This window comes from Ovis aries, chromosome 1 (assembly GCF_016772045.2).
Source record: "Ovis aries strain OAR_USU_Benz2616 breed Rambouillet chromosome 1, ARS-UI_Ramb_v3.0, whole genome shotgun sequence".
Lineage (NCBI taxonomy): Eukaryota > Metazoa > Chordata > Mammalia > Artiodactyla > Bovidae > Ovis > Ovis aries.
The window spans coordinates 187,124,668-187,150,135 of NC_056054.1; the positions used below are offsets into that span (position 1 = coordinate 187,124,668).

Here is a 25,468-nt window from a genome sequence, read left to right on the forward strand (position 1 = left end):
ATGGCAACCCACTCCAGTGTTCTTGCCTGGAGAATCCCAGGGATGGGGGAGCCTGGTGGGCTGCCATCTATGGGGTCGCAGAGAGTCGGACACGATTGAAATGACTTAGCAGCAGCAGCAGCAGCAAAGATGTTTATTAATAACCCTTTAATTCTGAATTCACTGAAATCATGTAGTATGCAGTGTTTATATATCTTTTCTCTATTTTGGAAAAAATATGATAAAATAATTTGTTGAAGTTATTCTACTTTAATAACATTTATCTTATTATAAGATTTATTTTTGGACAAGGCACCCACTCCAGTACTCTTGCGTGGAAAATCCCATGGACAGAGGAGCCTGGTAGGCTACAGTCCTTGGGGTCGCGAAGAGTCAGACACAACTGAACAACTTCACTTTCACTTTTCACTTTCATGCATTAGAGAAGGAAACGGCAACCCACTCCAGTGTTCTTGCCTGAAGAATCCCAGGGATGGCAGAGCCTGGTGGGCTGCTGTCTATGGGGTCGCACAGAGTTGGACACAACTGAAGCAACTTAGCAGCAGCAGCAGCAGCAGCAGTATATTGTTTTCAAGTATAGTCAGATAACTATTTGGTCTCCCAACAAAAACTGATATTTGCCAATTTTTTAAAATTAAAGTTTCGAACATGTGTAAGAGTAGTATATATGACCCTGCATGTATTAGTCACTCAACTTCAACAATGATCAACTCATGGCCAGTCTTGTTTCACCTACCCTATCTACTTCTTGCCTCCCATTTTATCTGAAAGCAAATCCAAGACATCAAATAATTTTACCCAGAAATATTTCAATACATATTCCCAAAATATTATGTATGAATTATTAAAAAATAAAATATAGCCATTATCTAACCTAACTAATTATGATTCCCTGATTTTATCAAATATCCAGTCCCTGCTCCCATTGCCATTTTTTTGGTGAATTTTCAGAAGTTTATTTGAACTGAGATCCAAACAGGAGCCACACAATGTAACCAGTTATCTTTCAAATTTCTTTTAACCTATGGGTTTCTACTCTACCCTTTTGCCCCTTGCAACTGTCAACTGTCCTTTGAACTTCCCAGTTTACTTCTGCTAACTACATTCAGTTATGTCAACTGTCCTTTGAGCTTCCCAGTTTACTTTTGCTAACTGCATTCCTCTGGCATAATGTTTCTCTGACCGTCTACAAATTGGTAGTTGGAGCTCCAGGATCAAAATGATTCATGTTTGAATTTTTGTTATATACATGTCATATGTGAGGTTATAATGAGACATTACAATGAGGCACTTCATATCTGATATCTCTCCTTTTGAGATGTTGACAGTGATGGATAATTAATTCACTAAAGGTTATAATATAGCATGATTCTATCATACCCTTTTCACTTATTAGCTGGAATATGTTTATAAAGAAAAAATTTTCCTCATCAATATGTACGAAAAGGCAGTATAAATGATGGACTCTTTATTTATTACTATTTTTCAAAATGAATTGGTTCCCTAGCAGACTCTAATGGTAACTGTTTCTAATTGTGGCAGGAAATAAGTAATAAAAAGATTAGAGAAATGTCAATAATGATTGAATCTCAGTGATGAGTACAGAGGGGTTAATTAAACTATTCTACTTCCCATAGTAAAAAGGTTAAAGTTAATAATCTCACTCTATTGATGTGTTTTAATCCACTGTAGTTATTACCCTCATTACTTTTCAATTTTCCCATTTCTGGCTAGCAGAAACCTCTTATGCTGGCTCCTGAGTCCTTTTCACAAAATCCTAACAGACTTTGACTGCTTCTTTCCTATCTAGTATTCAAGATACTTCTGGCTTACCTTGCATATTTTCTACCTCATACCTATATACAGTCAGCTATTTCTCCAAGGAAGTGGTTCTTTTGAGAGAAAAACTTACTGGACATTCTATTTAACACCTATTTTATTGGTGTTTTAAACTGACAGACTGACCTGAGAAATATTGTCACTTTTGTTACAGCTATTATTTTGAAAAGGAATATGGCATATTTAAAACTTTTTTCACGTATTCTATCTCCTGCTGTCTTTTAACTAGGTTTTTAGTATTACACCACAGTGTAGCTAAGCACTTTACATTTTGGTAAAATAGTTCTTATAGTAGAGAAGTTTATAATAATATTTTTTTCATAAAGGGAAATGAACAGATAATGTTTCTTTTTTTTTAAAGGAAGTATTTCAGCATGAGAGTAATTGCCTTTGGAAAATGGGAAATGGAGAGAGGTGTGAGGGCCAAGGACTGCGTTTGCGTGTTTTTAAATAATCCTATGGAACTCGCTGACTCTGTAAATGATGTACATGCATAATTCTGAAAGTAAAAAATAAAATATTAATATTCAGCTCAATTTTTACTTTCTAAAAATATCAATGTTCTATATTATTCCTATACATTACATTTTTCTTAGAGTAAATCTTTCAAGAACGTAGGAACACTGTCACACTTATTAAAAATTACTTTTTAGTCTTAAGGAAACATAAAACTAACATATATTTATATTTTTCAATGTAAGTATAGAAATAGCCTATAAAGTAACTTTCCCGTTTAGTAAAATATCACCATATAGAAGCTTAATCTTACCTCAATAGTTAGGCTGTGAATTAAATCATATCTATACTCTTTACATACGGATTTCTGACACACTAAGACTAAAATACAACTGTAATCTTTGAAACAAACATAAAAAACTTTTCCCCTGGAATAAACTGTTAAAATTATTAAGCCTTATCTTAAATTTGCTACATAGAAAAAGCTAAGGAGAAAGTTTTATTTTAGCAATATTCCCCTTAATGTAATATTATTGTTAATGTTGTCTATTTAAAGCTGGAATATCCAAATTTGCCTTAACTTTTTGTGTATGGGGTTATTTCAATGTGCTTTTATTTAAATGTATTTAATGAGTAGTTTTTAGGAAAAAAAAAAAATCAAACTGATAGCAGGTGACTCTACAATGACTATCAGTTACATTAAAAATCTTTTCTCTTACCATTTTGGATGAGTTGAACATGGCCTCCCAATAGCCAGAAGAGAGAATCAGTCACAACTTCAAAAAAGTGTAGTAATGCATCTTTTTCTTCACCCTTAACACACACACACACACACATAAGAATTGACTTCACTGTAATTGTTTTAATTAATAAAAAGATAGACTTCTCTCTGGAGAGTCTTAGGACCAGTTTTTGGATCTATCTTAGCTATTTATGAGGTATATAATCTTGAAGCTTTTTTCTTAATTTAAAAAACTGTGGTTAAGGCTAGTAATACATAACAGAAGTGATTGCTATCCAGAGGTCAAATGGGACAATAGAAGAAGCAAAAGAACTATAAGTTGATACACTAGGGATTTTTCAATACCAGTCATTCATAAGAATCATCTATGGAGTTTTACAAATATTCCTATGTACAGGTTTTAGTTCAAACATATTGTAATGTGAATCTCCAAAGTTAAAAGTCTAGACATCTACTTTTTACACAATTAAGTGGGTGACTAGGGTATGCAGCCAGGGTTGAACATCACTGCAATACGCACATATAGATGTCAGTATATAAAGCATTTAGTGTATTTCAGTTGCAGCTTCTACTCTATGACTCCATGAGAGCATGAGACCATGTTATTTAGCTCTCCAGAGTCCCTTGGACTGCAAGAAGATCCAACCAGTCCATTCTAAAGGAGAGCAGCCCTGAGTGTTCTTTGGAAGGAATGATGCTAAAGCTGAAACTCCAGTACTTTGGCCACCTCACACGAAGAGTTGACTCATTGGAAAAGACTCTGATGCTGGGAGGGATTGGGGGCAGGAGGAGAAGGGGACGACAGAGGATGAGATGGCTGGATGGCATCACCGACTCGATGGACGTGAGTTTGAGTGAACTCTGGGAGATGGTGATGGACAGGGAGGCCTGGTGTGCTGCGATTCATGGGGTTGCAAAGAGTTGGAACTGAGCGACTGAACTGAACTGAAACACCCATTATATACTATACACCCAGTGTCTAAAGCAGTTCAAACACACAGTTAAATCAATATTTATCCAATAAATAAATGACAATTTTTTTCTGCTTCTTTCCTTCTGGAAAGTAGAGTGAGGAATTATTCTAGATTACAGTATGTGTCAAAGTGGGAAATAAACAGAATACATTCACACTTCTGTCTTTCCCTGGCCACATAATTTTACTGCCAAGTTAATATAAAGGCCATTAATCTCATCCATGTTCTGAATGTACTATGGCATAAAAGTAATAACAGCAAAAATATAATTGCTATGATTACTCTTTATAATAATGAAAGCATTTTCTTCCTATTATTCTAGTGCAGGGCTAGATAGGTGCTTACACAGACATGTACTAACAAATATAACAACAATCAAAAAAGAAAGAAGTGTCACATTAGATCAAGAATCCCTTTATCCAATAAACTGCCTTAGCCAGTTTCACTGAAAGAAAGGGCACATAATCTTCATTGCTACCAATCTCAAAGGATACTGCTGGGTTCCTAAAATTAGTACTTTCTTTTAAAAGTCCATCAGATAATGTCAACCTTAAATTCATGGCCTCTGAGACTGGTTAACAAAATTTATCCCAAAGTCACTTCAAAATTCTGGCATAGGTGCTTTTCTATTCTTAAAAATAGAATATATGTATGTATGAATGTATGTGTGTGTATATATACATATGTATGTATGCCTGTATATATGTATATGTAAACAAGTTTTCAGTTTAGGCCATAAAATCCTATGTATGTCCCACTACGTACTCTACTACCAACATACCAACTGATTTTAAAATATATATATATGACTGACAAACAACTAGGTAGATAGAATTAATAGATAAGTTCAGTTTTCTTATTCTTTTTTGACAGCAGAAACAGAATTTTAATTAATTTTAAAACCAAAGTCCAAACTGTTTTGTTTTAGTCTGTGCTGCTGATGCCATGATAACCCATCAACAAACAAGTGCTACAGGAGGAACTGGATGGGCGCAGAGGCTGGGCCTTGAAGGCAAAGAGAGCCAGTCCTCCTGCTCAACCAGCCTGTCTATCACACCAGCACCTGCTCCACTGGCACCTGAGTCACGGACTCAGACAGTAGCTTCCTGCCTGGATTCTGGACACTACTTCTGCGCCCTTCTGGGCCTGTGCACTGAATCCTCTTTGTCTTGTCATCATCTTTTTATCCACCAATTTTAATTTCTTCTGTGGTCAAGGGGCCTTCTTTTTATTTTATAGCTGATTTACTCCCTTTGATGGATATATTAAAAAAATTTTTATCTCTATACAAACACCATAATGTTTCCTAACAAATAGGAAAGTATTATGGAAAGTATTGAAGGACAATATGAATGAAAATAATCTAATTATTACTGCTTTTAAATGGGGAATATTAAAAATGCTTTGATGAAAACATAAAGCTTTCATAATGGTCTGAGCTCTTCATGAGATGGAAATTCATTTTACAAAGGAGGAAACAGAGGCAGAATGAAATCAAGTTATTTGTGTAAGAATCCAGAGTTAAGTTTTTGGCACAGCCAGAAAAAGAAATCAGATCCAGGGCTTCCCTGGTGGCTCAGTGGTAAAGAATCTGCCTGCCAATGCAGGAGACATAGGACTGAAATGACACAGTATGTTATCTGACTATAACAGAATTAAATTAGAAACCGGTAACAATAAAATATCAAGAAAATCCTCAACTATCTGGAAACTAAGCAACACACTTCAAAACAATCCATGGGTCAAAAAAAAAGTACATATAGTATTCAGCATAATTCACTCAAGAAATATTTGTTGGACTGATACGAATCCAAATGTTTTGGCTGAAATATTTTGACTAGAGAGGATCTGAATGAGCAAATAGAAAGTTTACCTTTATTCTTCTTTACCACTGGAGTTAACAAAGAAAGCCTTGAGCTTAGAGAACAATACTTTCCTCTACTATTAATTAAAACAGAAATTATGCTATGGAAATAAATATCTATGGGTGTTGCTCAAAAGTGAGTAGTAAAGCAGATACTTCAAAAAGCATAGTGTTGTACAATATGCTTCAGTCAGCACTGTAAAATTTTCAATTGTAAAGGTTTTTTTGTAGCTAAAATGTTTAAATCCATTACTCTAGTTGTTGTTTAATCACTAAGTCATGTCCAACTCTTTTATAACTCCATGGACTATATAGTCCACCAGGCTCCTCTGTCCATCGGATTTCTCAAGCAAGAATTATGGAACGTGTTGCCATTTCCTTCTCTAGGGGGTCTTTCTGACCCAGGAATTAAACCCACATCTCCTGCTTGGCAGGTGGATCATTTACCACTGAGCCACTTTGGAAGCCACTCCAATTGTCCTTGCAGCCAAATATTGCACATCTGAAAAACAATGTGGAATATCATCTCAAGAATTAAACAGTTTTGGCTACAAACACAAACCCCTAAGTAAACAAACATACCTTAGCTGCATTGATGAAACATGTTTGTAATCGCCTCCCCAAAACCAGAAAATTTTCTACAGCCGATGGAAGTAATTCATTGTAAAATTCTTCTGCATCTTCTCCTGGTTCCAAGCCCACACAGCAATGGCTGAAATAAGAGCATAAGTTTGTGACTCAGTTTGTGCCAATTGCAAATTTTAGACAAATGCTAAGGCTTCTAGACACTGTGTCTTAATGAGAATTTTTAGTATCTTTCTTTTGTTGTCAAGCCAATAAAGAATTTTTAATGGACAGTTAGTGTAACAACTTTGTTAATAAGTAAACAGTGGTGTGAATTTTGCCTGTATTTAGAGCTAGGACATCTATTTTCTAAAAATTTACTTGTCAGTTCTTCAGGAAACAAAATACACTTGGCTCACAATAAAGAGAGAGGCAAGTTTTTGGTGAATGGGCTACACACACTCTAAAAGCAATAGAATACTTTGAGAATTTAACTCAGGAATAACATATGTTAACTGATACATTTTAGACATCAGACAGCTGAAAAATAGCTAGGGTAGTATTAGTCTACAAGGGACAGATTAGGAAATGGAACACTCTAATTTTATACCAATTCTTTCCAAGAGATCTCCTTTCCTAAAACCTGCAAAATATCTGCTTGCATACTCCCTACATCGGAAGGACAAACAGCAAAAACTCTAGCAGACACATTCCACAGCAGACAATGAAAGGTCATTTAGAGAAATGGTGGGTCCTCTTGAAACCATACATAAAGTCATCCCCTAGGTATGAAATGAGTATATTTAAAAGGTTCAATAATAATAAAGTATTTCTGCAAACTAATACCAAAAAAAGTCCCCAATCCAAGAATAGTCTCTATGTTTGTACTCTAATGAGTAAGTACTGATGCTTGAGGCTTGTGTAACAGTTACTACATATTGAGTATACTAAAAACTTAATAGGTCCTTTTTTTTGCATATTGGTTCTGAAAGTCAAGAGACTTACACCCACATGCATCAGTTTCTCTTTTCCCTTTCATTTCTAAAGTTAATTAAAAGTACTATTTTTACTGAAAATGTTAATAAATGAAACACATTTTTGTACATTCATAACCGTGGATTTCTTAAGACGCGGAGTCTACTTCTGAGAGTCTAGCTCAATCAATATTTCCATGAACTAACATATCTAACAAAACAAAGACATAAGGCCTTATTTACTTCAGGAAATAATCTTGAAAATTAAGGTATAAAAATATTATATACAGTTGTTAAGGTATATCTAATGGTATACCTTGAATCTGGCCTTTATGTATCTTTAATTATGAGTAAGCAGTTTCAAAAACTAAGATCCAGTTAGTACTGCACATTTTCAGTTACTAATTAGGAAGTGGCTTAGACACTGAGAACATCTGGCTTATTTTATAGACTCCTACACAAAATAAAGATTTTGATCTCTTTTTCTCTTAATTTCTAGCGTGGCAGTAGATCAGTATATGCTGCTTCTAAATTTATTGGCATGATTTGGGTTACTAATGAAATATAAATTTGAGATAGCTAAATCAATATACTGTGAAATGAATAGTTTCTGTATCTCTCCTGAAATGCCTTTCATTTCAGCACCTCTTTCATTCTGCCTTGTATGATAAATCCACATGATTGTCATCCCATCTCTACTGTTAAGTTTTTCCAGTATAGAACCAGTGTCTTAATCTCTTTGTTTCTTCAATATTCTTTAGTCAATAAAGAGTCTGTAAGGTCCTTGGGATTCAGTGGTGAGCATGAGACAAGATCACCATCTTCGCAGAGCTTATGGAGTGAAATTTTAGACAGTGAAATATTCACAAGTACAGTTAGGAACAATATACATCCATAACATACCATGGAAGCAGTTGTCAATGTTTGTTAGCAAGATTTTAAGAAAAGAAAGCAAATTTCAAAATAAGAATCTACTATATCTCTCAATAAAAAGCTGACTTATTGCTTCATTTTACCTTAGTATCTGTGTTAGCTGGGAAACTGTAGTCCAACCACCCTGGATACGAGAACAATCTTGAGTGAGGACCAAGAGGCAATACTGAATGAGATCATAACAATATATATCTTGTTTGATTTTCTTCAACTCTGAGCTTCCTAAAGGTGTGTTGTTTATTATTTCTAAGGCGAAAGGAAATAAGATAACTTATTTATGCTCAATAAATGCAAGAGCTATCTGTATTTCTGTAAGTTGAATAAAAACTAAAAATACATTAAAAATGAAGAAATCACTGCTTTATCACAATGTTAAGATTTCACTGAACAAATTAAAAACAAATGCTAATATGATAGAATTTGTTTTGTTACTTAAATTAGCCAATCACAAAAAAAATTTTCTTACCTTTTAACTTCAACAGTATAACAGGGACATTCTGCTCAGGACTTTTTGCAACTTCAGCAGCCAGAGATAAGATTCTCGGGTCTGTACCTGTTGGCTTCATTTCTCATACCACCTATATTTAACAGAATCAGAAAGATAAAGGTCAACAGTCCTTAGTTAGGTCATCCCCTAAACAACATATGAAACATAAACGGCAATAGCTGGGCTTGGTTTGAAAAGTGAAAGTTAGATTTCTCTCATTTCTTCCTTATAGGAAGAAACTTGGATTTCTAAAGTTAGAGATTCTTATACCTTAGTGTAACAGCTACAGTCAGTTCAGTTCAGTCACTCAGTCGTGTCTGACTCTTTGCGACCCCAAGAATTGCAGCACGCCAGGCCTCCCTGTCCATCACCAACTCCTGGAGTTCACTCAGACTCATGTCTATCAAGTCTGCGATGCCATCCAGCCATCTCATCCTCTGTCGTCCCCTTCTCCTCCTGCCCCCAATCCCTCCCAGCATCAGCGTCTTTTCCAATGAGTCAACTTTTTGCATGAGGTGGCCAAAGTACTGGAGTTTCAGCTTTAGCATCATTCCTTCCAAAGAACACCCAGGACTGATCTCCTTTAGAATGGACTGGCTGGATCTCCTTGCAGTCTAAGGGACTCTCAAGAGTCTTCTCCAACACCACAGTTCAAAAGCATCAATTCTTTGGCGCTCAGCTTTCTTCACAGTCCAACTCTCACATCCATACATGACCACAGGAAAACCATAGCCTTGACTAGACAGCTAAAGTGGGTACTGCTTATTGTGCACTAAGAGTCCAAAACTGTGCTTGGTGTTTCACACTCACTCTCTCTAATCTGCACAACAATACTAGGTTAGGAGTTCATTTTCTTTTATCATGAAAGAGAAAGTGTGCAGAAAAGAGCTAATCCAAGCCTGTGTGTGTAGCACACAGCTTGTGTGCCTGTGTGCTTAGTTGTGTCCAACTTTTTGAGGCCCCGTGTGTAGCCTACCAGACTCCTCTGTCCATGGAATTTTCCAGGCAAGAATTCCGGAATTGCTATTGGGTTACCATTTCCTGCTCCAAGGGATCTTCACAACTCAGGGTTTGAACCCACATCTCTTGCATCTCCTGTACTGGCAGATAGATTCTTTAGCACTGAGTCACCTGGGAAGCCCAATACAGGCCTAAGACTGCTATCATTTTCAAAGGTCTTCTTATAAGGCTGGCTCTTGGCTGGTGTCTAAGAACTTGGATTTCAGGAGGTTTCCATCAATTTCTTAATATTAGTGTAGTTCACTGGGCCTAAACAATGTGGTTTATGTTAAACACCTGCTTTCCTTCCTGAAGTCTGGAATTCTGGTATATGGTAGCAGAGGACACCTACATGACCATCCTCCAATAAATACTCTGGTCACCAAGTTGCTAGTGAGCTTCCCTGGTAGACTATACTTCAACACATTATCACAATTAATTGCAGGAAGAATTAAGCATTATCCTATGTGACTCCACTGGGATAGGGCTCTCTTGGAAGAGAGTACCTGTTTTCCTCTGAACTTCACCTCATGTGCCTTCTCCCTTTGCTGACTTTATTTTGTGTCCTTGTAGTATAATAAATCATAGCTATGAATATAATTATATCTTGAGAACTATGAGCCCTCCTAGCAAATCACTGAACCTGAAGTTGGTCTTGGGGATTCCCAACACATAATTCAGAAATTTTATTATAAAATAACCAAAGCTTGTTTATAAATAGTATAGTAAACAAAATCAATTATCTTAAAAAAAAAATCCACATCCTAATTTAATTTGTTGCTAAACCTTTTCTTTAAAAAAAGTTTTAAGGCATCCAAAGCTCAAAGAAACCATAAAAAATTATAGATGTTATTTATATAACATAACATTGTTTACTTTGAATTAAGCAGTGTGTGAAGTGCGTTCATAAGCATTATCTCATTTAATCCTTACAACAGGACTATGAGACAGAGCCTTTAATCATCTCCACTTTACAGATTTTAAAAAAAGTAAAGTTTGAAGAAGAACCTTTCATCGTTCCACCAACCCTCCTCTATGTGGTAGAGTAAGTATTCAAATACAGATCAATATGACTTAAATTTCCATATCAATGTTCATTATATCCCCTCCCACATAAAAGAGAAAAAAACATGAAACATATTTCCAAAAACCTATTTCTAACTCACTTTTTATGCTAATACTCTTCATAACTGGCACCATAGTTCACATTTTTGGTCATAATATAGGCATCCAGAAAGCATTCCTTATTAGGTAAAATATTAATTATAAAAAAAAAAACCAAGTTTTGGAAATATTTTTTTAAAAAGCCTAGCACAACACTTGGCACATATAAGGCATACAACTTTCCAAGAAAGTGGACAGAGTTAATCTCATTCTTTCCAATAGCTGTATTATGCTATGCTTCCTTCATAATAGTGCATCAAAATATATTTAAGCATCTCCTCTATTGGAAGTCATTCAGAGTGTATGCCATTATAAGGAATGCGGCAATGAATATCAAAGTACATGTCTTATGTACTCATGATAGTTCTTTGTGGGATGAATTTTCCCTTCAAGTCAAATGGGTAGATGGCAAGATACATATTTTAAAATTTTTTTCATTAGACAATAAACTTTCCTCTAAAATGGATGTTCCAATTTATATTTCCAGCAACAATGTTTAAAGGTGCTCATTTTACTAAGCCATTAATAGTAAATAATGTTATATTTTGCATTTTTGTCAATTCGCTAGGTGAAAAATGGTATCATCTTTTAATTTATGTTTCTTTGATTATTAGGGAGGTTCAACATGTTTCACGTTTACTGGTCATTTCTTTTTTTTTAGATATTTTCTATTTATACCCCTTAATTTTTCTATTAGCTTGTCTTACTCCTTTGTAGAAGCTTTAAGCTTTTTATACATGGATTAGACACCCTTTATCTTTTACATTGGTTGTAAACACATTTTGGCTTCCTGGGTAGCTCAAAAGGTAAAGAATCTGCCTGTAATGCAGGAAACATGGGTGTGATCTCTGGGTTGGGAAGATCTCCTGGAGAAGGGCATGGCAACTCACTCCAGTACTCTTGCCTGGAGAATTCCATGGACAGAGGAGTCTGGCAGGTTATAGTCCATGGGGTCGCAAAGAGTTGGACAGGACTGAGGGACTAACACTTTCACTTTCATAAACACTTTATCCTTGTCGGCCATTTATTTTTTAAAGTTTAATTATGTTTTACCAAAGATTTACAATTTTTATGTAGTCAAGTATAACAATCTCTCCCTCTATGACTTCTACCTTTGGTGTCATGCTTACAAAGGTCCTTCCTATCCTAAGAGCTAAAATATAATCTCCTAAATTTTTCTACATTTTTTACAATTTTGTTTTATTTGTATCTTCATTTACTTACAACTTAACCTTCAAAACATTAAGTTAGTTTTCTGAATGGTATATGATAGGAAGCTATAATAAGGTTAGATGAAATTACAGATTGGTGAAAAAAGAACAAATGCACCTAGCTTTCATAAACTCCTGAGGTAATTTATCATGAATGGATACAAGAGAAGCAACCTGTCACCTCAATATACTTTTGGATTCTATTTAGTTCATTAATCTATTTCTTCCTGGGCTAGCTAGTACAATATAGCTTATTTAAATATATGTTTAGAGAAAATTCACATTAGAAGGTAAGTTTCACAAGGGCAAAACTCATACCATTCCTGGTGGCTGCCTTCTTATCTCCTTGATACACTGCTATATTCCCAGAGGATAGACTAGTACTTGGTAGGTGGTAGGTACTTAATATCTTAATATTTATGTAGATTGAAAGAATGAATAAACACACAAATTTGGGGTATTCCAAAACTTCAATTTCTTGACATCTACTTTTACCCTTGTTATACAATGGAAACTTTAGATTTCTGCTGTAAAGCCTTTTTAAAGTAAGGCAGACTTATAACACTGTTCTTGATCTCTGGTTAACATAGTAAAACATTACTGAAACATTATCATCATCACCAAACAAGCACACGGCTCTATGACAGAGGTAAGGGTCACGAAGATTTTATACAGGACAGATTCTCAGCTCACATTCAGGTTAAGAAAGAAAAGTGTCCACATACTCATACATATACATATGTAAAATAAAATATTTAATTCTATAAAATATGTTAAATGTCAAATACATGATATAGATAAGGATGAAAAACATACAGAGTCAGAAGACTGGGCTTCCATGAACAAGCTTTCTAACCTGTAAACAAAATAATAGTTCCTACCTCTTGGAATAATTTAAAATTTGGAAAAGAAGGCAGCCACCAAAGATGGCCCTAAAATGTTACATGACAGTCAAATCTCAAAAACAATAACCATTCAGAGAGCTTTTACTTTATGACATTGTTTTAAATGCTTTCTTGTACTACCTCATTTAATCCTCTGAAAAAGTGCAAGTTATAAGAACCATTATTTTTTTCCAAAAATTTTACTAATAAGCATACCTAACTTTGGTTCACACAAGTCACTCTGTGGAGTATGAAACTGGGGTTCAAACCCAAAGATTCTGGCTCCAGAACCTGAGCGCTTAACTACCACAGGAAACAGTCTTAGTACACTTTAAAAGAGCAGAATTTAGATAAGCAGATAGGCTGAGGCTGCCACGTTCATCTTCCTGCCTGGAAAAATATATGACAATTTGGAGAAGGGAGCAGTTAAGAAAGGGAGTTTTCAATCACTTTGAAAAGCCACCGCTGTTATGGCAACCATTTGTAAGCTTTCTCTTGGGTGCTTCTCCTCTAATACAGCATATCTGTCATCTTTACCCTTAAAGTCATCAACTTTATAGACGGAAAAAAACAAAAGACATTATTTTTCAATAATTAATGCTATTACCCTGTTGCCAGAGCAAAAGGTCTCTGGCCTTGATCTTCTAGGTATCTCTTTTTCCAGGCCGTGCCCTTAACGCCAAGGATCTCTGTGAAAAAAAGAAATAAGAAGGCAACCCAATGCAACCTAGCTGCAACTGATCCTAAATATCTGCAGTTCCTAACTCTGAATCTTTATCCCCGCTTCTTAACAACCTCCCCTAAACCGCTCCCGCATCCCGGTATTAATACCACCTGGAACTTCCTTAGGAACAAAAGGCCAAATAACAACTGCTGAGGCCACAGCGTCGCCTCCAGTCAGGTCCATAGACTGCGCTCTGAGGCCACGGGCTCCTTTACTTCTGATTCTAGACCCGGCTTTGGCGCTACCAGGCCTCAGACAAGACATCAGGCCTCGCGCCCACTCTCCGCCCCTCCCCCTCCTCAGTTTCCACACCACATCTCCTCAAAAAGGCCGGTTCTCCCTCTAATAGCTCCTAAAAGCCCGGTCACTTGGTCCAGAAGCCTGTGGTCCTGCCCTCTGGGGATCCCGGGGCCGCCTCCTTCCCCAAACGCCACTTCAAGCCGGCTACCTCATTCCCGCCTCGCGTCGCTCCACCAGAGAACTCGGCTCCCAGGACGTACCTCAGAAGCTCGGCCTCCCGGGGGCTGCGTGCGTCGCAACGCGTGAAGCGGGCGCAGGGACCAGGAGCCTCGTGGGCAAGGGGCGGGGCACCCTTCCCCAGGAAGCCAATCAGCGCCCAGTGGGACGGCGCTCGGCTGGCGCGGGGCGGAGTCTGTGGTGGCTGCACTGGTAGCATCAGGCGCAGCTGGCTCAAACAGGCTGAGGTGGCAACTGGTAGTCTGCGCCAGCGGCAGAGGCAAAGTCAGAGCCGCAGGAGAAGGATGAATGGAGCAGCTGGACCTTCGCATATTGACAGCCGCGAGCGAGTTCTCAAGTTAGGGGGCAGTTTTGAGAAGCAGCCTCGCTGCGCCTTCCACACTGTGCGCTGTGAGTGAGGACGCCTGAGGGGAAAGGGAGGATTTCTGGTTTTGGGGGTGCAGAAGCACAACCCTCTCCAAGTCATGTTCGAACAGATCCTCTTATTCTGTGAGAGAATGGGGTGCCCTGTGCGACCCGCTGCTTTAGCCATAAAGTGCTAGGGGGCCGGTGGAAGCAGGCAGATGGAAGCCGCAGGTGTGGGTAATTCTGAGTGGAGTGATTTAAGGGAGACCAGCAGGGCTTCCCTGGTGGCGGGAGACCTGGGTTCCATCCCTAGGTTGGGAAGATCCCTGGAGGAGGAAATGGCAACCCACTCCAGGATTCTTGCCTGGAAAATCCCCATGGACAGAGAAGCCTGGCGGACTACAGTCCATGGGATCGCAAAGAGTTGGACACGACTGAGGGACTAAGCACGACAGCAGGTAGAAAGGGACGCTATGTGGGGTAGGTCTGCAGAGGCGACTATGGATGGAGTCAGAGCTGACTGGTGGCCGATTCAGAGGTGGAAAGGAAGGTACAGTTGACCCTTGAACCACTCAGGGGTTAGGGGTGTCGATCTCGCGCTGTGGAAAATCCACTTATTGCTGCCTCTGCCTCAGAAACCAGGGAGTCGATGTACGACTCACCCGAGGTCCAGAAGCGGAAGCCGTTGGGTAGAATCAGACTGAAACTTTAGTGTTTTGATTCCATATATGTGACCTCTAATGGAACACATGCTTCTCCCATACTTCATTAATTTCAAGATCTGTAAGATGAAAATACAGGTACTCTATTTAGTGGGGGAAAATTCCGCATGTAAGTGGACCTGTGAATCTCAGCCCCGTGCGTGCGTGTTACTCAAGGAAGAACTGTAGTAAGGTGACAAGTGGATGGGGCGGGGGTGGGGGGGGAGCAAAGGGAAATGGGAAGGAGAATGCCTTTAGGTTGGTAGGGAAATATTCTTTCCTGTCTTCACTTTTGGTGTCTCTGACTGATGAGGGTTCTTAGTGTATTTCTGGGGAAAGATTTTTTGATCATTCTTATATCTGTATCTCTTTTGGACCCCTGATTTCATTCAGTCATCTATCAAATACTAATGATCACAGTATTGAAGGGTGCACTATTAATTTATTAGAAAGCTTTTTTGTCCTCTGGAACTAGTTTTGATACATTTTCCTCTTTTATGTTGTTGAGGTAGGAAATAGAACTCTTTTGCTTTAATAGTTGGATGGTGTAGATTCCAGGAAGGAAATATAATATATTATGATTTGATATGTAAAACATTCATTCTTGCATAATAACCCTCATAGAATTATAGAGTGGGAAGGAAACTTTGAGATCATTGAGTCATAACCTCTTATTTTTCTGTGGCAAAATTTTAAAGTAGGTATTTTTTTCACTTCCTCTTACCCTTCGTTAGTGTCTCATCATTCCACCCTTCTCGGTCATTCTGTCGTAAGACTGTTTTAGAGATCTGTATAGTTTTTGCTCTGAAGTGTTTCATGCTTTGTTAAAACTCACATTCTCCTTAGGTTTACATAGTTGTACACAATCTGATTATGGTAACTCACAGTGAAGATAACAAGAGCCTACAGGTTTAACTCTCCAAGGATATATTTTTATATTTTATGAAAGGGTTTTATTAAGCAAAATTAATATCCAGTTGATAGAATAAATGGAGGAGTATTTGCAAACAGATCCTCAACACTGACCCTTCTTTACCACACTTTATCTAGTGAGACAGCTAGTACTGGCTGTGCAGTTTCTCTCCTTCTTCAGTTCCATTTTCCAAAAGTATGGTAGAGTTTTATCTGGTTTCCCCACACCTTTCTCTCAAATAATATCTTCCTTCTCCTTTCCTCTTCTTTCTCAGGTTTCCAGTCATCATAGTATTAATTTTTTAAATTGTGTTTTAAGATTATACACATTTGCTGAAGACTCGATTTTCCTGACACTTGGCTATATCTTTTTAAGGGCGTAAAACCCAAATTTAAGTGAAAAAGAAATAGACTTCAAAAAGCGCTTTGCAGATGCCTTAAAGTCTTTTGTTTATAAAAGTTCTCAAAACGCTGGAATTGTGTCTTCAGAATCAGAGTATTGGATGATCCATTACAAGAATGAATATAAACAAAACAGCAACGGTAGTAACCACAGTAAACCCAGGTGTTTGAATATACTTTTAATCTTGTGGAAGACATTACAAAGGTGTTCAGCCCTTAGTTTTTTTTTTTGTTGAATCAGACAGAACCTTTCTAGATGTATTAAAATAAAACCGGTCATTAACCTTGAGGACTGGTTTACTTCCCATGTGATTCATACCCCATTAAGGACACAGAGTAAGTGATGAGACTTATTTTTTAAAAATTATGCATTTTCTTTCTAGAAATCAAAAATGTTTATTATTTTTAATTATCACTACTGTGCATAAAGATATATTTTTTCTGAAGGAGATTGATGGAGAACTGTTTCTATTTTTAAAAAATATATTCATGTTTAGGCTCAGTAATGAAGTAGAACAGAAATACACACATAATACATTAATTTCAACTTTTCTGTTAACTATGTAATTTAGAAAATTCACTTTAAATTGCTGAGCTCATCTTATCTATAGAATGGAGCAATAAATTTAGCATTCTCTCATTTTTTATTAAAATTATGAAATATTCTTAAATTGATAGATATGTGAAAAATACTGAAAAATATTTTCAGTATCAGTTTTACATAATGCTCAAAGCTTTCATTTATCCCCTAAATGTAAATATCTTTATAATCTTCTAGGGATTTTAACAGTTAAGGTTGTGAAATACATATTAAAAGTATTAGAATTTTTAAGACTATATATTAGCATTTTTAAATAAATAAAAACCATTTATTTATTTTAAAAGTTTTTATTGAAACAAAGTTGACATATGTTAGTTTCAGGTGTCCTATATAATGACTTTATATTTGCATACATTATGAAATGATCACCATCATAAATCTAGTAACCATCTGTCCCCATACAAAGTTATAATAATGTTATTGACCATGTTCCTTATGCTCAATACTTGTTTATTATGTAACTGGAGATTTGTACCTCTTAATCTCCTTCTGGGTTGGCCTAATTATAACAAACACTCAAATCATTGTGACTTGGAAGAAAGTCAGTCAGTTCAGTTGCTCAGTCGTGTCCAACTCTTTGTGACCCCATGAATCGCAGCACACCAGGCCTCCCTGTCCATCACCAGCTCCTGGAGTTTACCCAAACTCAGGTCCATCAAGTCGGTGATGCCATCCAGCCATCTCATCCTCTGTTGTCCCCTTCTCCTCCTGCCCCCAATCCCTCCCAGCACGAGGGTCTTTTCCAATGAGTCAACTCTTCGCATGAGGTGGCCAAAGTATTGGAGTTTCAGCTTCAGCATCAGGCTTTCCAATGAACACCCAGGACTGATCTCCTTTAGGATGGACTGGTTGGATCTCCTAGCAGTCCAGAGGACTCTCAAGAGTCTTCTCCAACACCACAGTTCAAAAGCATCAGTGCTTCAGCGCTCAGCTTTCTTCACAGTCCAACTTTCACATCCATACATGACGACTGGAAAAACCATAGCCTTGATTAAACAGACCTTTGTTGGCAAAGTATCTGTTTTTAGGTAATTGGGTAATTATGCCTGTTCAATGCACTTAGGTTTTGGAAAAACCTGGAACTGCCTATATATATAATATAACTTTGGGAACATTCTCTGAGTTTTCAGTCTCAGTTTTTCAAATGTAGAATGATAATAATAGCATTTACATTTCAGAATTTCAGAATTAAATAAGACAGTATAAACAACCTAGCACAGTGTTTGGTACATGGTAGAGTATAAATAGTAGTCACTGTTATTCTTGAAGGTTGTATTCAAATGTGTATGGGAGTGCCAGTAAATGTAATTTATTTAGACTTTCAGAAAGCATTTATCAGGGCTTGGCAGTAAAACCTATCAAAAGATAGTCAGCATGTGGTAGAGAAGATGTGGGGTGCTCTATAAATGATAAACCAAATGCTTAACTGCAGATGCCTCACTGGGTAGAAGAGTTTGAGTAATAGGACTCACTAGAACAAGTGCTGAATTTGGGCTAGCACTGGTTTTGCAATTTATATCCAGATAAGTGAATAAAGATTGAAATTCCTAAGTTTGTACATGACACCATTTTTTGCTGTCATAAAATGATGAGCTCATGGACAGTGACCGCAGGAAGACTGTGAGGCACCGAGTGGAGCCATTCCTAAAAAAGTGGTAAGCTTTGGTGTGAGCAAATATTCGAGAGGACACTAATGAACATATGATTAAAATCATATTTACAGTAATGTTCTTCTGATTAGTATAATGGAAAGGGTATGTGTTTTGGAGTTAGTTGAATTAGTTCAAATCTTAGGAAATAAATTTATGATACTAATTGTGGGCTCGTTTGTGAAGATACTGACATTGTGTGATGCTACAGCCAAAACAGTCAAAAAGCAACAGAAAAGTATTGAAAACAAAACAGGAAATGTTTTTCTACTCTTAATGTGGTATAAGTAATTGTGTTGTAAACTTGAAGAAAATAATACAGGCAAAGGAAATCCAGAGAAAATAAACAAATGATAAAATTAGTAGTGGGGTTTCCAAACCAAGAAAAACTGAAAGAAATAAACTTCTTAGTCTGGAATCATAGCAACTTAAACATTAGAAAACATATGCAAAGGATGACATGAGATTATTCAACAAATTCTGTAATTTTAGAGCTCTATTTAACCCCATGAAACACAAAAGTTGCATACTTTAAAAGAAATTTATTGTGTGAGGTAAATAAAAAGATAACACTTCTTAATGTAAACAAGTAAGAAGTGGAATTTATTAATTCCAACAGTAATCATTAGAAATGTAGATTCAGAGTAGTTCAGAATAGTGTTGATAGACTTATTGGTTATAAATTCCAGCTTATCATTAAGCAAAGCTACAGGTGTGTTGAGTACATTTCTGTATGTTATATGTATCTCAGATATTATAGGCATTTATTCATAGTCTTTTAAGGGCTTGTGAATCCCTTGAAATTATATAGTATTTGATATATTTTTTCATAAATGCATTTTTATGCAAACAGGATCTATAGCTGGTCTATAATTTTCATCAGATTCCCAAAGGGACTTATGACTATTGCTCATCTCCTATCTCTAACCCCCAGACACACACATATATACAAAAGTTCAGAGCTGTGGATCTAAGGCAAACAAGCCATATATATAGAAGGGTAGAGTATAATATAGAATGGTGTGGTCACTCACCTAGAGCTAGACATCCTGGAGTGTGAAGTCAAGTGGACTTAGGAAGCATTGCTACAAACAAAGCTGGTGGAGGTGGTGGAATTCCAGCTGAGCTATTTCAAATCCTAAATGATGATGTTGTTAAAGTGCTGCACTCAATATGCCAGGAAATTTGGAAAACTCAGCAGTGGCCACAGGACTGGAAAAGGTCAGTTTTCATCCCAATCCCAAAGAAAGGCAATGCCAAAGAATGTTCAAACTACCATACAACTGCACTTATTTCACATACTAGTAAGAATATGCTCAAAATCCATCAATCTAGTCTTCAGCAATATGTGAACTGAGAACTTCCAGATACACAAGCTAGATTTAGAAAAGGAAGAAGAGCTAACATTTGTTGGATCATAGAGAAAACAAGAGAATTTCAGATAAACATCTACCTCTGCTTTTTTGATTATGCTAAAGCCTTTGACTGTGTGAATCACAGCAAACTGGAAAATTCTTAAAGAGATCAGAATACCAAACCACCTTCTCTCTCTCTTGAGAAACCTGTATGCAGGTCAACAAGCAACAGTTAGAACCAGACATGGAACAACTAATTGGTTCTAAATTGAGAAAGGAGTACATCAAGGCTGTATATTGTCACCCTGCTTATTTAACTTATATGCAGAGTACATCATGCAAAATGCCAGACTCAGCCAGATTCATAGCCCTTAAAAGCTTATGAATAAATGCCAGACTAATGGAAGAAACTGAAGAGAAACTGAAGAGTCCGTTGATGAGGGTAAAAGAGGAGAATGTAAAAGCTGGCTTGAGACTCAACATTTAAAAAAAATTAAGATCATGGCAACTGGTTCTATCACTTCATGGCAAATAGAAGAGGAAAAAGTGAAAACTGACAGATTTTATTTTCTTGGGCTCTCAAATCACTACAGATGGTGACTGCAGCCATGAAATTAAAAGACATTTGCTCTGTGGAAGGAAAACTGCCAAACCTAGATAGAGTATTAAAAAGAAGAGATATAACTTTGCCCCCAAAGTCCATATTGTCAAAGCAATGATTTTTCCGGTAGTCATGTACAGATGTGAGTGTTGGATAATAAGGAAGGCTGAGTGCTGAAAAATGGATGCTTTTGAATTGTGGTGCTGGAGAAGACTCTTGAGACTCTCTTGGATTGCCAAGAAGATCAAACCAGTCAATCCTGAAAGAAATAAACCCTGAATGTTCACTGGAAAACTGATGCTGAAGGTGAAAGTCCAATACTTAAACTTGATTCAAACAGCCACCTGATGCTGAGAAAGATGGAATGCAAAAGGAGAAGGGGGAGACAGAGGATAGATAATTACACAGCATCACCAACTCAGTGGTTATGAATCTGAGCAAGTTCTAGGAGATAGCAGGGGACAAAGGGGCCTGGTGTGCTACAGTCCATGGGGTCACAAAAAGTCGAACACAACTTAACGACTGAACAAGAATAATAGTGGCTTGAGTTTCTGAGTTATCTTTTACTGGCTTCATTACTTAGAGGAGTTCACCATCAGTAAAATTTGGATGAGAATATTAAAATCAAAATGTTGTTGTGAAGATTGAAAGTAATGATATATTATAAAGAAAAAGAATCAGTTTTTAAACACCAAAATAGAGATTATAGATTTATAGCCTACTGGCAGATTTTGACTTTACAGATGTTTTGTTTGACCCCCACAGATGTTGTTTTAACATAAATTAGTTGAAAATCCTAAAAATCAAGATCCTTTATACAAAAATATGGATTACAAGTGTCATGTTGGTTTATTTCTCTTCCTTGGTTTTTATCTCATCACAACAAAAATTTGGAACAAGGGACTAAACCCCATTCCAGGCACACCCAGGAGAGCTCACAGATATGCTACAAAAATAACCACAGAGACTATTCCAACTCCTGCACATGTACCCTTGGCACATAGTGGATATAGGCTAACCACAGGCACTTCTTCAAGTAACCTTAGGCATCTAGGAGCCCTTTAAGTGTTCATAAATATTCTACACATACATATATTTGATCATAACAGATGAAATTATGAGAAGACATACACAACAGAGTCTGTTGTTATATAACTTGCAATTGCCAGTTGGCCTTGAGTGTATGCACGTTTGTATTTCCTTTCCTTGACTGGTGGTGGGTACAAGCCCTGTTTTGCACTGGGCACAACCAAAAGGAGGAGACAGGAAGTATGAAAAGAGGGAAGCCAACAGGGATGAGGAAAAGAGGGAAGCCAACAGGGATGAGGAAGACAGCTGCTTTGGGGTCAGCCTGCTCCCATGTCTTGGGAGTGTCTGTCTAACAGAAAATCTGTCTGCTTGAATGGAACTGAGCTATAACTTGTCTGTTGTTTTAAATCCTTTAATCCATTGTTCCAAATTTTTGTTTTAGAGATCAGCTTGCATCCTTTTTGGATAGGCCACCCCTCATTGCTCATGCCCAACTTCTTACCTAACACCAGCTTCTCTTTTGAAAAAATCAGAAGATGACTTGACAACAGTGAAGGAATTCTATGTCAGAATTATTATCAAACATTAATGTATACTGATGTGAATTGGTTTTAAGAGATTTCCATATCTTAGTTTTATAAACTTATTGATTTTTAATTGGAGGATAATTGCTTTACAATGATGTGTTAGTTTCTGCCATATATCAGCAAGAACCAGCCATAGGTAAACATATGTCTCCTCCCTCTTGAACTTCTCTCCCACCTCCCATCCCATCTCAACCCTCTAGGTTGTCACAAAGCACCAGGTTTGAGTTCTCTGTGTCATACAGCAAATTCCCCTGGCTATCTGTTTTACATATGGTAATATATATGTTTCCATCTCCTCTCCCAATTTTTCCAACCCTCTCCTTCCCCCACTGTGTCCACAAGTCTGTTCTCTATGTCTGTGTCTCTAATGCCACAGTGCAGATAGGTTCATCAGCATCATTTTTCTAGATTCCATGCATATGTGTTAGTATACAATATTTGTTTTTCTTTTTTTGACTTATTTCACTCTGTATAACAGGGTCTAGGTTCATCTACCTCATTAGAACTGACTCAAATACATTCCTTTTTATGGCTAAGTAAATTCCCTTGTGTGTATATAAATATATCACAGTCCATTCATCTGTCCATGGACATTTAGGTTCCTTCCATGTCCTAGCTATTGTAAATAGTGCTGCAATGAACATTGCTGCTGCTGCTAAGTTGCTTCAGTCGTCTCCGACTGTGCAACCCCACAGATGGCAGCCTACCAGGCTCCCCCGTCCCTGGGATTCTCCAGGCAAGAACACTGGAGTGGGTTGCCATTTCCTTCTCCAATGCATGAAAGTGAAAAGTGAAAGTGAAGTCGCTCAGTCGTGTCCAACTCTTAGCGACCGCATGGACTGTAGCCCACCAGGCTCCTTCGTCCATGGGATTTTCCAGGCAAGAGTACTGGAGTGGGGTGCAATAAATTCTCTGCAATGAATATTGGGGTACATATATCTTTTTCAGTTATGGTTTTCTCAGAGTATATGTGCAGGAGTGGGATTGCTGGGTCGTGTGGTAGTTCTATTCCTAGTTTTTAAAGGAATCTCCATAGTGTTCTTCATAGTGGCTACATCAATTTACATTCCCACAAATAGGGCAGGAGGGTTCCCTTTTCTCCACACTCTATCCAGTATTTATTATTTTTAGATTTTTTGATGATGGCCATTTTGACTGGTGTGAAGTGATAACCTCATTGTAGTTTTGATGTGAACTTCTCTACTGATAAGCAATATTAAGCATGTTTTCATTGTGTGTATTAGCCATCTGTATGTCTTCTTTGGAAAAATGTCTGTTTCAACTTTTTGATTGGGTGGTTTGTTTTTCTGTTCTTGAGCTACATGAGGTGCTTGTATATTTTGAATATTAATACTTTCTCAGTTGTTTCATTTGCTATTATTTTCTCTCATTCTGAGGATTTCACCTTTTTTATCATTTCCTTTGCTGTGCAAAAGCTTTTCAGTTTAATTAGGTCACACGTGTTTATTCTAGTTTTTATTTCCAATACTCTAGAAGGTGGGTCATAGAGGATCTGCTGTGATTTATGTCAAAGTGTTCTCTGCCTGTATTTTCCTCTAAGAGTTTCATAGTTTTTGGTCTTAATGTTTAGGTCTTTAATCTAGTTGGAGTTTCTCTTTGTGTTCTTTGAGGTTTCTAAGCTTGTTTAGTATGTGAAATACTTATATCTCAGCACCCTAAGTTCCATCTAGGTGATATATTTTAATGACATACTTTAATCCAAAATGAAAGCTTATTTTAATTTCTTATGAAGTGGCAGATTTGGTTAAATTTACACATCTTTTAGTGGTGTATATATCCATGAGAAACTCAAGCTGTTAAAATAAATAAGCTTTCTTTAAAGTTTCCCCATGAATATGTGTTTGCTACGTTTTCATTCATTTCGTATTCTGCTAGCATAGCAGAATTCCTTGGTTCCCTGTTGGCTCAGAAGTTAAAGAATCTACCTGCAGTGCTGGAGACCAGGGTTCGTTCCCTGGGTTGGGAAGATTCCCTGGAGAAGGAGATGGCTACCCACTCCAGTATTCTTGCCTGGAGAATTCCATGGACAGAGGAGCCTGGTGGGCTACAGTCCATGGATCACAAAGAGTCGGACACGACTGAGCGACTAACTCTCTCACTTTTCCACAGGACAGCAGACAAGCGGTAGTAGGAGACCAAGGTGGTTTAAGAAGAATTTAGGGGGAAACAAAAACCTGAACATAACAAACTGTGGAAAGCTCTTGAAGAGATGGAAATACCAGACCATCTGACCTGTCTCCTTAGAAACCTGTGTGCGGGTCAAGAAGCAACAGTTAGAACCCTGTATGGAGCAACTGATTGGTTCAAGATTGAGAAGGGAGTACAACAGGGCTGTCTGCTGTCAATCTGTTTGTTTAACCTATACACTGAGCACATCATGAAAAATGCCAGGCTGGATGAGTTACAAGCTGGAACTAAGATAGGTAGGAGAAACATCAATAACCCAGATATGTGGATGATACCACTCTAATAGCAGAAAGCAAAGAGGAACTAAAGAGCCTCTTGATGAGGGTGAAGGAGGAGAGTGAAAGAGCTGGCTTAAAATTAAATATTAAAAAAAGTAAGAACATGGCATCTGGCCCCATTACTTCATGGCAAATAGAAGTGGAAAAGGTGGACGTATCGCAACAGATTTCCTCTTGTTGGGCTCTAAAATCACTGTGGATGGTGACTGCATCCATTAAATCAGAGGACAGTTTCTTCTTGGCTGGAAGGCTATGACAAACCTAGACAGTATGTTGAAAACCAGAGACAGTACTCTGCCAACAAAAGTCCGTATAGTCAAGGCTATGATCTTCCTGGTGGTCATGTACAGTTGTGAGATTTGGACCGTAAAGAAGGCCAAAGAATTGATGCCTTCGAACTATGGTGCTAGAGAAGACTCCTAAGAGCCCCTTGGATTGCAAGGATATCAAAGCAGTCAATCTTGAGGGAAATCAGACCTGAATACTCACTGGAAGGACTGATGCTGAA

At 37.4% G+C, this 25,468-nt stretch overlaps 2 protein-coding genes across 12 annotated transcripts in view; one reads left to right on the top strand and one right to left on the bottom strand.

Moving 5' to 3' along the window:
* The window catches only part of IQCB1 (IQ motif containing B1), a 40,763-nt gene extending 26,404 nt beyond the window's left edge, over positions 1-14,359 (bottom strand). For 4 of the 10 annotated variants that reach the window (XM_060418530.1, XM_012095486.5, XM_004002964.6 and 1 more), the window contains exons 1-6: positions 14,264-14,359; positions 13,699-13,780; positions 8,813-8,924; positions 8,430-8,592; positions 6,458-6,587; positions 3,015-3,108 (exon numbers count right to left, since the gene is read on the bottom strand). In XM_060418530.1, the coding sequence (XP_060274513.1) occupies positions 3,015-3,108; positions 6,458-6,587; positions 8,430-8,592; positions 8,813-8,912 (487 nt within the window). In that variant the 5' untranslated portion in view covers positions 8,913-8,924; positions 13,699-13,780; positions 14,264-14,359. Of the gene's footprint in view, positions 1-3,014; positions 3,109-6,457; positions 6,588-8,429; positions 8,593-8,812; positions 8,925-13,698; positions 13,781-13,925 lie in introns of all 10 variants that reach the window. The other 6 variants (XM_042232093.2, XM_042232088.2, XM_012095481.5 and 3 more) reach the window with 3 other exon arrangements.
* Positions 14,360-14,507: 148 nt separating this feature from the next.
* The window catches only part of EAF2 (ELL associated factor 2), a 52,492-nt gene continuing 41,531 nt past the window's right edge, over positions 14,508-25,468 (top strand). For both annotated transcript variants that reach the window (XM_012095581.4, XM_004002965.5), the window contains exon 1: positions 14,508-14,682. In XM_012095581.4, coding sequence (XP_011950971.1) covers positions 14,577-14,682 — 106 coding nt within the window. In that variant the 5' untranslated portion in view covers positions 14,508-14,576. The remainder of the gene's footprint in view (positions 14,683-25,468) is intronic.